General features: G+C 39.4%; 2 protein-coding genes across 2 annotated transcripts; one reads left to right on the forward strand and one right to left on the reverse strand.

Annotated features, from left to right (window-relative positions):
- Window positions 1-279: 279 nt before the first annotated feature.
- Window positions 280-6668, forward strand: GEMIN2 (gem (nuclear organelle) associated protein 2; the record flags this gene model as incomplete). The annotated part of the gene is made up of 9 exons (XM_010160972.1): window positions 280-364; window positions 1693-1782; window positions 3066-3125; window positions 3287-3397; window positions 3966-4010; window positions 4737-4805; window positions 5649-5759; window positions 5972-6030; window positions 6350-6668. Coding segments are annotated over 9 exons (670 nt in total), but the record flags the coding sequence as incomplete, so codon positions are not given.
- A 2402-nt stretch (window positions 6669-9070) lies between these two features.
- On the reverse strand, window positions 9071-12746 carry TRAPPC6B (trafficking protein particle complex 6B; the record flags this gene model as incomplete). Its single annotated transcript, XM_010160973.1, has 4 exons — window positions 9071-9248; window positions 9900-9993; window positions 11047-11130; window positions 12629-12746. Coding segments are annotated over 4 exons (328 nt in total), but the record flags the coding sequence as incomplete, so codon positions are not given.
- Window positions 12747-13855: the final 1109 nt, after the last annotated feature.

The following is a 13855-nucleotide window of genomic DNA, read 5'->3' on the forward strand; positions in this document are numbered from 1 at the left end:
AAGGAGGCAGGTCCGGCCGTGGGCCCTCCGTGCCCGCCGCGGTGGCCTCCCGAGGTGGTGTCGCTGCGGGAAGCGTAGCCGCGCCTCCGGCAAGTTGGGAAGCAGCAGGTCATGTAGGAACTCGCCATACGTGTTCTGTACCTCAGAGGTCACACCACACCTCCTGTAAGGCTTGCCGGTGTCACCAGTGCCGTAGGCACCGCAGAGATCTCCCCCGGTGCGGTAATTCAGAGAACCGTTAGAAAAGGAAAAACGCAGCCACTTGATTTTGCTTTGTAGGATTGAAGCAGCTCGGTGCCCAGATGTGGTCGTGGCACAAATAGACCCCAAAAAATTGAGAAAGAAGCAGACAGTAAACATTTCGGTAAGTTTGAGAGCTTTTACCCCATTTGTTTTGAGACAGAAAAATTAAGAATCAAGATGTTAATCTCATGATGATTGGACCGATTTTGGGGAGCGGTTGGCATAACTGAGCAATAGCCCTGCTGGATTTTAACAGCATCTGCAGAATTAAACAGAATGCCTGGCTTTGAAGAAACACCTGTTCACCTGCTGGCTAACAACAGTCTTTGTAACTGATTTAAATTTATAATGTCCATAACATTTGATGCACAGCAAGCTATTTTACTGTCTGAGTGGAGAGGCACTGGCACAGGTTGCCCAGAGAAGCTGTGGATGGCCCATCCCTGGAAGTGTTCAAGGCCAGGCTGGATGAGGCTTTGAGCAACCTGGTCTAGTGGAAGGTGTCCCTGCCCATGGCAGGGGGGTTGGAACTAGATGGTCTTTAAGCTCCCTTCCAACACAAACCATTCTATGATTAAATTTTACAAATATTTAATCATAAAACCTGGATAAACTTTAGAAGAAAGGTACCTCCATACCTATATTTAGCTTTAGGGTTAAGGGTAGGTGAAGTTAACTGAAGTACATTTTTCCTTTCTGGTGGAGTATTTTCTTGGAGTGTTTCCTTACTGCCCAAGCAGATGTTGTCACGTTCCCCTGACAGCTTGTTTTTTAATCTGCTTTCGGATACTTCAAGAGACCAAGTCTGCCTTTCTCCAAACCATGTCATCTGAAGTTCCAGTCCTAGATTGCTCAAGACAAGTTTCTAGTACTGACACATAGCCATGTACTGCTGTGACCGCTCTCTTCATTTGTCCCATCTCTTTGTAGTGGCATTCTTAAACATCTGTAGACAGATATTTTTTTTTTTTCCTTTAGGTAACTCTTTCATGCTAATCTTTAAAAAGGTTATGTCTACTTAACAGTCGGAATTCACTTCCTAAAAGGTATTTTTGTGGTCTTCTGTCTTCCTCGACTTACTGTCTTGGCAGGTAGAACACCCAAGATACATAACATCTGTCCAAGATAAGGATAAGGCACCCCGCTTTTTATAAATAGGGACATCAAAGCAGAACAATTGCTAAAGAGAAGACCTTAAGTAATTATTTGATGATGCATTTTGAATACTTGATTTTCATTCTTATTTGCATATGAGAAGAGTCAAACAGAAGAAAGCTTGTCTAAACCAACTGCTGTCAGTCTTCGATGTGGTCATGAAGTTACCTCTCTTAAATGAAGATGTAAAGGATATTGTTTACCTGGTAGTAAACATTTCCTGATTCTCTTGTTCTTAAGGATCATTCTTATGAAGCTTTCTTTACATTATAATTATTGCCAGTGTTTTCCTAGATTTCCGGATGTCAGCCTGCTCCTGAAGGATACTCTCCGACGCTCAAGTGGCAGCAGCAGCAAGTGGCCAATTTCTCAGCCGTCCGTCAGGTACAAAGTGGTGTGTGTGAGGGGACTTGCACCGTCTAGACAGAACACGTCTGTGCTTTATGGGGGACAACCTCATACCTACTGTAGAAATGCTGTGGCGTGATAGGAGGACAGATGTTTGTAGGCAAGTGGTGTAAGTTCCTGAAAAAGAACTGAGTATATACTGTGTAGCAACCATTATGAAGGGAAATACTGGTTTGGTAAAATGTATTTGTGAGGTTTATCTTTCCTACCGCACCCTGCCCTTAAATAACAGAACAAAAACAGAGAATTGAGTGCTCCATCCACAATTCAGACAGGGTGAAATGCAAAACAGAGATGTAGGTGGAAATCACTTATGACTCCAGTACGGCGGAAGGCGTGCTTGCAACGCACTGATACTGCTTTGTAGGAATACCTCATGTAAGTGAAGTGTAAACAGCTGCACTGAAGCTGCTGTAGCACTGAACTCTGCATGAGCTCACCCACCCTGTTCTTTCAGGCAGGTACATCAGTGAAGGCAGAGATCTGTATTACTGCACCTACACAGCAAACATGAACTGAGCCAGCCCCTGCTTCTACAAGGAGTCACACTGCATACTGTATATTGGGCATAATCTGAAGGTTTTAGTAGAACTAAGGAAACTGAAGTCTAAAGGCATATTCACTGTCCTCTCATCTGTGCCAGAATTAACACTGTGAAGTATGAGAACAGCCTGAAAAACACTTGAGAGAATAAAGAGCATCAGAAGTCACATGTTCAAACAATATGCATCAGCTGCTGTTACTTACAGTGGTTTCAGGGGTCATTTTTACTGCTGCAACAACAACTGGACTTTCTTCTGTCACAAGAAGTTTACACCTCTAAAGGAAATTGTCAAGCAGGCCCATTTGTCATCCCTGCCAGGTAGAAGAAACGTACCAGGAAAGCATGCTTGCCTTCTTTCTAACGGTTCCGACACAGGCCACTGTTGGAAACAGGGTATCGGCTTTATGTGTGCTTTTGGACAAAATACATTTTGTTTCTTACGCTTGTAAGAAAAGTCTAGAAGACTATTAAAGCTTATTGCCTCAACTTTATGTAGTAGACTTTATCATCCCTTCAGCCTTAACATAACCTCCAAAAACCCAGCATGACCAACTTAGTTACATTTACATTGAGGTGCGGAAAATATTTAGCCAGTTATGCTGATTTACAGAACATCATAAAACACACCTTTTTCTACATTTTAAGGATAATGTAGAGCAATTATGGCTAGGATAAAATAACTGCAAGGTGATTTGGCTTTGTTTTAATTACTCAGAGCCTGAACAAGCACAGGAATCACTGGCGGTCCCTACATTTGGACAGCAATGTTGCTATGGTGAGTAGAATTCGTAACAGTGCTGTGTGGTTTATTTTCCCAGACATTAAATCCACGGTTAATCTTGCTTTACAGTTTAATGCAACAGCTTGTGAATATTATCAAGTCTTGTCTTCACTGCCTTCAAGATAGCAATGTTTCACAATTTTCATTTACTTCAGCCAAAATCAGAGGATGAAGAAGGCTGGAAGAAGTTCTGTCTGGGTGAAAGAGTATACTCAGAAATAGATGCACCGTCTGACAGTGAAAACCTAGGAATTGATTACATAAAGGTGAGTACAGGACTTCTACCTAATTTTCAGCTGCTTTCAAGAGTAACTGCTAGAAACACTCCTACTATTTATTACCACTCTGTGTTTAATAGGAGAGCCCAGAAAGTCCCATTTTTCTTCCCTTTTAAGTGGAAACTGAGTGAAGCAGAGAACAAGTCTTTTCCTTCAGTCAAAAAGTTAAGGAGTTTCCCTCCTGTTATCGGCTACAGAAAAGTACTTTGTTGTTCCCTGAACCGGACGGAAAGCTTTCTGTGTAGTCTGCTTCAATGTTTTGTTAAATGGTGATAATGTGGTTCCTCTCCTCATACGCGCTGCCCTACAAACATGCCCTTCACTGCACCATTCTGAAAAAAACAAAACTTCAACAAGGAAGAGTAAAAGTAAGGTTCTACTGGACCTTAATCTTGAACTTGTTTGAATATTTTTGTTAACAGATTTCAAAGCTCAGAACAGACTTTCAAATCACTACAAATGTCCAAGAATCCCATTAAAATGTTACTATGTTCTAAATCAGAACAAAAATAGTGATTGCAAAATGCGGAAACATTATCAACTTGATTTTTTTCAGGTGGGCTTTCCTCCTTTGCTGAGTATTGTAAGCAGAATGAATCAGGTAAGCCCACCTCCTGGAACACGTAGTGGCATTGCGTAAGCCGTTACTTCCCATGTTCCGTCTGCTGCAGAAGCTTGACCCATTTTTCGGTGCTAGAGGCGACGATTGTTTATTATGTGGACTGCTGTGCATGGTACACTTGTAAAGAACACACGTAATTGTTATCTCACCTTCAGCTACAAACAACTGAACTAGCGAATGGTTTATCATCACCAGTTTTAAGAGTATTTTGTCCCTGTAATTTCTCTATAGTTGTAATGTTTGGATTTTTGCTGAATGCCCCATGCGGTGTTTTTAGATTTCTCATTTAGTGCTGTGAGTGCCGTCCTTCAACTTGACTGTTACCTCTTACATGTGCTGCAAGAGCAGAACAATCACATTTACCTTGCCTCTGGTACAGTTTCCCACTAGTCACCTTTATACAGAAGCAACCAGTTGGTGTGATGCCTCTTTCCCAATCTGTAGCTACTTATCCTTAACTTTAACACAGAAAATTACTTCATTTTATATAGAGTTCTCTCCAGAACTGCTGCTTTAACATTTACTTTACTCTTACATGTAATTTCAACATGGAATAAATACCATACAGAATCACAGCGGAGTAGAAGTATGTAATGTGTATATTTAAAAAGGTTACATTGCTTTTTATATAACCTTTTGGGTAGAAGGACAGCAAAACAAAACAATGCAGGTATTGTATTGTCTCTTTCTGTTCCTCTTTTGAAGGCAACAGTAACCAGCGTCTTAGAATACCTGATAAGCTGGTTTGGAGAGAAAAAATTTACTCCAGAACTGGTAATTTTTATTTTATTCTAACTACTTGCACGTGAACACATTAAACAAGGGAAAAATTGTTCATAGTTTTCTGTGAAATTATTTTAGTTCCTAAAGAGTTCTCTAGGTGCATGTATCATTTCAGTTACTCACAAGACTTTCTTGATTAGATACTAAAACTAGTGTTCACAGGACTTTTTGGAAGGCTAGTTCCAAAACATAAGAGATACAGATCTATCAAGTAGTGCCGGAACCCGCTCCCCTTTTTGTCCTCCCCACACTAACTTAAACCACAAGGTTAGACAATTATCAGCGCTGGGGAAGGAATAGGGTCAGACTGCAGCAGCTTTGGTTCTGACCAGTTTAAGCACATTGACTTTTAGTTTATTCCCATCATGAAAGCCACTAGACGTGGGAATTACACGAAGAAGTCGGTCTGGTAGCAGAAGAAGTTATGTCTGTAAGAATGCTGTAGAAATCAGTGAAGTAAAATGCAAAGGACGTGTTTTCACAGTGGTGCAAATCTTAAAGCTGATCTAAAAGTATTAATTCCACAGAGATCTGACTTGATACATTCACTCTTCACAATCTGTGGAAAAACATTCCTGAAGTTAAAAATTAATAGCTAAGTAATAATCTTTAGATATTACTAAAATAATCCTTCCCTCAATAATCGTGTAAGCTGTATTGATTTATATATTGGCCAGTATTGGAAAAAATAGCAGGAAATCCCGAAGTACTGCTCACAAGAAGCTTATGTAGAGGCAGAAAATTCAGTCAAGGTTTTAAGACCTACACTCCTGCTCTATATAACAAAAAACAGAAATGCTCAGAATTAAAACTTGGTTATTTGAATCCACACAGGGTAGATGGCTTTATGCACTGTTGGCATGCCTTGAAAAACCTTTACTACCTGAAGCTCACTCCCTTATTCGACAGCTTGCAAGACGATGCTCGGAAGTCAGAGTACTAGAGGTAATAGAACACTGTGCAAAGGACCTGTTGAACTTAGTAAATTATTAGGAGGGTGATTTTTCAGTTCTTGAAATCTTGAAAATGACTTTTCATGATTTCATTCTCAAGCAGAGAGTGAAGGTAAGGCGACAAGCGCAGAACGTGGCACATAACAGCTTTTCTATGCGACACAGGTAACAAAAGAACTGTTCTAATATTTATTTTTCGTTCAGGAGAACAAGAATGAAGAACAAATATCAGCTCTGAACTTGATAATCTGCTTAGTTAGCAGGTAATGTGACTTACACACTTAAAACAGTCAAGTATGTCTAGAGTAAGTGTGTGATCACTCTTGTCCTAACCTAGATTCCTTTAAAGTGGAAGTCAGTTAAAGTACGCTGGGCCTATGTAGCAAATACACTAAGTTAAAAACGACTTAAGATAAACCTAAGAGTAAAGTAAGCCTATTGGTTTCCTCAGGTGAGCCGCCTGAACTGCCAAGTTATAATGAGAGACACTAAAAGAAGCGCTAGAAAGCAAGGGGTCTAACAGCTCAGAGCAAAGTAAAAGGAGTATGTGGCTTCTTACTGTGTTCCACTTCTCTCCACTAGGTACTTCGATCAGCGTGACTTGGCTGATGAGCCTTCCTAGGCTGTTCTGAGAATATCAGGTAGTTTGCGTTGCCGTGGTACAAACAACATTATCGGTTAACAGCAAGACACCGCACTGTTCTGACCAAGTACTATAATCCCTTCAGAACTCCCTTGTGATAATGCACTGGGGACAGCTGTGAATAACTTAGCTGAGCTGTAGCACGGGATGGTCAATGTCTCCGATATCATCGTAAAATGGTCAGTGAACCGTCTGGCATCACCTCTCAAGCTACTGTCTCTGCAAACTATGTTTTCAGTTACAAGTTTCTACCCTCTGAGTGTGGACACTGCTATTAGGTGAAGTCTGAGGTTACGTTACAAATAATTGTTCTTTACTTAACACATGCCTGTTGAGGGCGTTTTTAATAAAACTGAAGTATTTTAAAGAGTGTTCTTAAAACGTTGTGGCTTTTCTCATTCTTCTGACTGTTCAACAGCAGCCTTACCAGAGAAATGTACACAACGAGGACTCAATGTGTTCTTCTAAACTCTGGTTCCTGAGGTGAAGCACTGCTAAGCAGTTCAACTGTAGACACTAAGATACTGAAATAATTAGTTTAGTAAAACAGGTATCACTACTCAGGAAGTAACACTTCTATTTTTCTGTAAATAACTGCATAAACTAGTGAAAATTACTTTTAATAGAAGCATTCATTAAACACAATGAACAAATTTACTTTCTGTATGGTATCTTGACAAATACATTAGCTCACCTATTTACATATTTCACGTGGGGTGCTTCGCCGTGAGTATGAGCATCTGCCTGGTACGTACATGACTCCCTCTGATTCTACCTACCTTCAACAAAAATCTATACTAAAAATCTGTGTTAAAGAAACTGTGAGTTCTGCTGAAGCAGCAAATTGATACACAGTATTAACTGACATCTGCTTTCTGTATATTGTAGATTTTAAGACCCTCCCCTCATTACTAAAAATAATCGCTACTCACAACCAATTATTGATAAACCTTCAGCATGTCTTTGAACAATTAGCACTTTTGCTTGTGGAATGGCAGTCTTAACTGTCAAGTGAAAAACTACAGTGAATTACAGTAACTACTAGAGTTTTTGTTGTGGAGATACATACACAGAATCACTGTTATTTGCATACAGATGCCTACACTGTGATGACATCAAAGTGTCCATACAGTGCAAGTTATTTCTAATCTCTTTAGTAACATCTTCAGCATGTTGAAAGCAGGATGCGTTGGCAACTGAAGAGCCCATGAAATGCCAGAATACTAGTTAGCTAATTCTCTAGGTCTACGATTTCAAACAAATCCAAGTTGTAAAGATGAACACCCACCACAGCCTTCCTACAAACTGCCAGTGTAAGAACGCAGCTTTTTCAATCAGCCAAACAGCTGATCCCCACCGAGTACCATACTGCTGTAGTTACTGTCATCGTTGCTAATTCTATGAGCAGCGGGACAGCGTTCTGCTAATTCTGCGTTCTGCTCTAGATGTTTCTTAGAACTGTCTTTGAGCTACAACTAATCTGAAGTGGCATTCACAATACCTGAAAAGATCAGAATTTGGTCCTAAGTGCAAGTATAATAAACCCCTGGTTATCACATTTATAAGCTATAGCTTGTAACAGCTATCTAGAAAAGGCCTGATCCCTCACAAACTTCAGATTGTCCCTAGAGCTTTGGCAAGAACAGCTTCCACTGTTCCTGCCCACCGTGTAACTGGACAACATGCACTTCTCCCAACACAGAAGGTAGTTACTCAACCAGCACAATCAAAGGTGCTATTTTGACACGTTAGCTTTTCTAGTTCACCTGTTCTACTGGTCTCACAGTAGAAACTCAATCCTTGTCACACGGCTATTGTGATCCTAAGGCTATTGTGAATCCCTGTTCACACTTCTGAATAAAGGCTCTAAGTTTCCATTGTGATTCCTTTGGAAGTACGAGGCCTGAACCCACCAACAGAAAAGTCTTGCAGCAAAATTCATTAGAAATTTGAACATGTTTTCATGCTTACCTACAGTAAGATACTGTTATGCAAATCTTGTGACAAGTGGTACCTAGCAAACCCCAACATCCTCCAGAGTCTTGGTGATGTCTTTATAGCTTCTTGCAGGCCTGATCATCTTCCTGCACACATTCATTACAGAAATGAGTTGTAGCTAGCAATTCGAAACAATTACATTAATACTGAGCTTATGCAGAACAAGCTAAACCAAATTTCTTTCTTTGGCCGGTATAGATGACTGTAGCTGTACAATTATTCTGACACAAGAACCAGCTGCTAATTTTAGGGGAGGTAGGAGAAACAGTGTTAACTATGCAGAAGTAAGTTCTCTTTTCTCCTGTCCTGTATCATTCCTACAAAGGAACTAAGCCTTCACTGAGCAGCGTTAATGAAGGCTGTTGGTTCACGTGATCATAGCTTCCTCAGGATAATACAAATGCAGTTGCTGCCTCCCAGCTCAGAGTGAGCAGGGAAGGGCAGCAGTTGGGCAGCTCTGTTAGGTCATGCAAAACACGTTAGTTTCTTTTTCCAGTTTAGTCTTCGCCGGACTTTTACTCTGTTCTCAAAACGTGCTTCCAGTCTTCCGTATGTGCTGATTTAGTAACGGAAATATTTTGCTGAAATGAGTAGCCAGTTTTTACCACATGGACATTAATGCCTTGGTGTAGAGTACATTTCATACCAAGATACGAGGGTAGTGTTAAGTTATTTGACGAACATTTATTATATATTTTGGAATTGCGCTGCACAGTGCTGTAATTTACAAGCTATGTACAAAGCTGGACTAAGAGACTGAATCCACAACAGAAAGTTTTTAAGGTGGATACCCAGATTTGAATGGGCTCTACATCTTCTGTATCATCACCTGAAATTTACCTGCAATGCAAAAGCAGGTCAGAGTATTACCATTGGAGTTATTTTTCCAAGTTATTATTTTCTTGTAATTGTTTTGTTATAAGGAATAGTATCAATCTTACTCTTTGATTGTTAACAATATAGCCATTAATTAAATTTAACATTTAAACTAACTCTAGCTGAACAGCTTTTTCTTTACCTTTTTTTCCCTTTAAGTGATCCATGTCCCACATCACAACAGTTCGGTACAGCTAAGTTTAAAATTTGTGCAAAGTCTGTGGAAACTTTTAAATCTACCCAAGCTGCTTAAAGTAGTTACAGCAGACTCCACTTACTTTCTTAATGGCTTCTGTAGAGAGAGTATGTAGCTAGGTGTTTTTATCTTCACTCGTTCAAATAGTGTTCTGGATGTATATCCTTACGCACCTGATGCTTCCAAATTTAAATACGACATCTTAGTTTTGTTTTCTACTCAGTCTCGTGGAGGTTCACCCTCTGTCAGTATTTTCTAAACACTAAAGCACTTAGTGACAAGCCATACCTGAAGTTCATACTGACCCCTGTGGCCCAGCTTCAAACTAGACCCACCTTGAAAAATGCTCACACAGTGAAGAAGTCCGTTAGAAAAGTTACCAAGTGAGCTAATAACTGAATGCTCCGAGAACTACTTACATGCAGGCATTGATGAAACTTCAGCTGTTACAATACTCTTTATTCCCAAATTTGATAGGCCTCCTCTGATTAGTCCACAGGTAAATGCTAAATACTAAACACAAAGTTGCACTTTAAGTAAGTGTCAAGGGTGAAGCTTGTTGCTAAAGATTGAAACTAAGTACTCAAGAACAAGATGGAACACTTGGGCAATATAAAACTATGGAGGTTCTGTTACAGTGCTTGAGAGACTTCGTTGTGTTTCCCATAGATGAAAGCTCCAGTATTTGGTATAGTGGAGCGCACGATACAGCTTTCTCTTGTTAGAGGCACTATCTTGAGACACTTGTTACTATTTCCACTAAACCTGTAGGAACTTAATATCCTTAAAACAATTCTTCCCAAGACTTCACTGAAATTAGCAAGGGGTATTAAGGTCAACAAAGGAAAACCAGTTCAAGACAGCATTTTTGCACAGGCTGCATCTTAGAATAAAAGGGCCTGCAGGTATTTAGAATAGGTGTTGCAAAGCAGAAGACATCTCACCAAACACCAAAACATCCCAAGGACAGTAGCCTGCAACTGTGATGACTAAGAAGATCAAGAATTAAGACACCATAAAATGGAACTGAATGTCCCATTTCTTACATCCACCTCAACCAAAGTGCTTTGTAAGAGGTTCTGCAAAGGCACTGATTTTAATTACCTAAACTATTACCCTCACTCAGCACCTACACTCAAACCCATTTTTTATTGGTGGAAGGCCTTTTCTGAATGTTCGTATCATCTCAGAAGCTTGTTCTAGGTACCCAATAGCATCTTCCACATATGTTTTGAAAAATTTAAAAAAGTTTCTAAAAGCACGTGCTTTCCAAAGAGAAAGAAAAATCTGTGTGACAGCAGCAGGATAGTGGCAGACCAGTTCCTACCGTCCCGTAACTCAAACACAACAACAGGAAATTTCATGACTACGACTGTTTCTTGAAGATAAATCAAATCCACTGATCCGAAACAAGGTGGATATCTAAAAAGCACAGGTTTTGGAGACTAAACTTCAGCTGCCCTTTTGAAGAGTTGGTAACCATCCAATCACAGAATTTTAAGTTATTATCAATAGATCAAGGTAATTCAAATCAAACTGGCATATCCCAAGAAGACTGAAGGATACCTTTGGTGCATGTTCTAAATACTGCTTTCCTGCAGACATTTGCGTCAAGAGACGGAACTTATTGTCTTGAAGGACATAAATACCCTGGTAAAAAAAAAAAGAAAAAAAGGAACGTTTTTTTAGTTGAATATGCAGTAACACATAACCAACATTTTATGTGAAGGGATTTGTCTGTAGATACAATATAGATGTTCTCAGGTTGAAAAATGAAATTTTAGATTAAGGCATATGCGATTTAAGTATAAACTGTGTTAGTTAGTTACATAAAATATCATGTCATCATTTTGTAATACATGTAATATGTATTACAAAAGAAAAGATACTTAATTGTGAGTTTACAACAAACACCTTAGATAATGATATGGACCCTAAAAAATGTTTATTTACATTCTCCTTGGAAGAGTCCTTCCAGTGCTGAGAGACAATAATTCCGTATCAGAAACTCTTTGTTTACGTAACAAACGCATGCTGAGATTTACATTCAAATCTTAATCTTCATTCAGTATGCCATTCACTACTCTTATTCTCAAATTCAGTGAGAATTACCTTCTTTAATAGTGATACAGCAAACAACACCCAGCAGATGATCAAAGTGAAAATCTAGTGTTTTCTACATTACAATTTTGTGCCACAATATGCATTTTAATTTATTAAGTATGAACACAGTACAGCTTAACCTGTCATTTTAATTTCTTTGCTAATGACTCTGCTACTTTGGAACTTCATAATCCTTGAAATTAAGTAAAGGCTGTATAGACAACTGAGACCAAAGATCAACACTGCAGCTTTCTTTGAATTCAAAAATTTATTTCTAAGGTAATTATTATCTCTTAAAGTTATTAATTGATAACAGCTTACTGAAAAATAAGAAATACTTTATTTGGCATAATCCTCGTACAAATTCTCTTGTTCCTACTTTGATCAACAGGAAAATGGCCATAAGAAAACCAAGTCATTCAAAAGGAAAAGGATTTTTTACTCAAGTAAAATGTCCCCTTAAATTATTTTGATCCTGTTTGAAGAACTGTGGCTGTTGATATAGGAAAGGACACAGATGCAAAGCAGTGTCACCAACATGCCGGTCTGGTAAGTTTTTCTTACACAAGTATGTTCAGTAGAGTGCAACCAAGTGTCTCAACTGCTGAAAACTGTAAATATTCTTCAAAATAAAAAATTCCTTCAAGGCAGCCAATCTATTTAAACAGACATTAAGACACCAGTATCACTTTCTCACACTAGTTTTCTACTAAAATGTATTGGGAGATATATAAAAAAGTTCCTGTTTAAGTGGTAATCAACTGTAACCATTAGTGTCCTGTCAGTTTGTAACTGCCACAGCGCAAATGAAATTCAAAGCATTTGGTCTTTTCAGACAGAGTGGCAATAAAGACATCACAAGCAAGTATTAAATTACATTCTGAAGCTACATGCTAACATGAACCTTAAAAACCTGCTAAACAAAGAGCATTTTTGATTTCTTAGCAGGTAATTCATTCTAGACCAAGAAAAACCAAAAATATGCCAGTAACTCCAAACTGTTACTGATTTTGCAAGTTAAATCTTAATTCTTCACCATAAGTACCTGATGATTAGTCCTTAGGTTATCTATTTGCTTTTTGAATACAGTCGTCCAAAAATCTTTGCAAATGAACTTCATAATATCTAATTCATCCTTGAACCTGGCAGTATCTTTTGTAAACCTAAGGGACAAGTGAGAAATATATCAGTAATGAAGGTACATGCAACATGACTGATTAAACAGGAAAACACAAAAAAAAAAAGAAGGTACTACGCAACATTATTTTTGAGGCTGTTACAGAAACCAGTTTTTCCAACCATTGTACAGTATTATTCTAGCATCACTCTGTGTTCATCAAGTATTTTAACTTAAGAGCAACACTGTGTTATCTTAATACCTGCAATGTGACAGCAGAATAAATGGTCTCAATTATAGGATTCTTAAAGGAAGTTGAAGAATGGGAAGATGCAAAGCACTCCATCAGTTTTATCTTCAACTACATGTCTAAATAAACAAAGCTCAGACCTATGCTACTGCTTGGAAGGAGTCCTTCAAATATGCCAAAAAAACCCTAAAACATAGGAACAAACATGTAAAATGTGGTCCTGTTTCACAAAAAGGGACCTCTTTCTCTTGCTTATTTCAGAATTCTCTCTCTCCCTTTATCCTCCTTGCAGGTCTTTATCTGGCCCTAAAGCACCAGTTGTTCAAGGACAGCATGACTTCAGAAGCTCCAGTCTCCACACGACTTCACAACGGGGGTGCTCAAGTTGGCTGTGCAGCAAGTCATCCTGCATCCCCGAAGGGCCTGGGGAAACAGGCAACGTGCTCGGTTGCAAAGCTCCAAAGGATTGACAGTGCTTTAGAAAAATGGAACAAAGTAGCCAATCATAAAATTATGTTTAAGAAAGAAATTAGAAAGAGAAGAAAATCATGAGACGTACCAGAAGTAGGAAACACGCAAAAGCAGGTCTACAAAAAGTGCAGTTAAAAAGGATTAGCAGTATTAAAAATAACTGTACACCCTGATTACGTTTTCACGACAGAAAGCAATGGGACAGTGCATACTTCAAAAATGTCCCGTGCTATTCAAACACAGGTCCCGGCAAGAACAAGACGCCAAAAGTCGCAACATAGAGTAAGAGGAACGCCTCCCAGCATAACCCTCCGTGCACCCGGCGCAGCGAGCAGCCGTGCACCGAGCGGGCCAACGCTCCAGGCCGCAGCACGCCGGGAGGAAGTGGGCGCGGGCCCTCGCCGGGCAGACACAGGGGCAAAGCCCTGAGGACG

This window comes from Eurypyga helias, unplaced genomic scaffold (genome assembly GCF_000690775.1).
Source record: "Eurypyga helias isolate BGI_N326 unplaced genomic scaffold, ASM69077v1 Scaffold50811, whole genome shotgun sequence".
Taxonomy (NCBI): Eukaryota; Metazoa; Chordata; class Aves; order Eurypygiformes; family Eurypygidae; genus Eurypyga; species Eurypyga helias.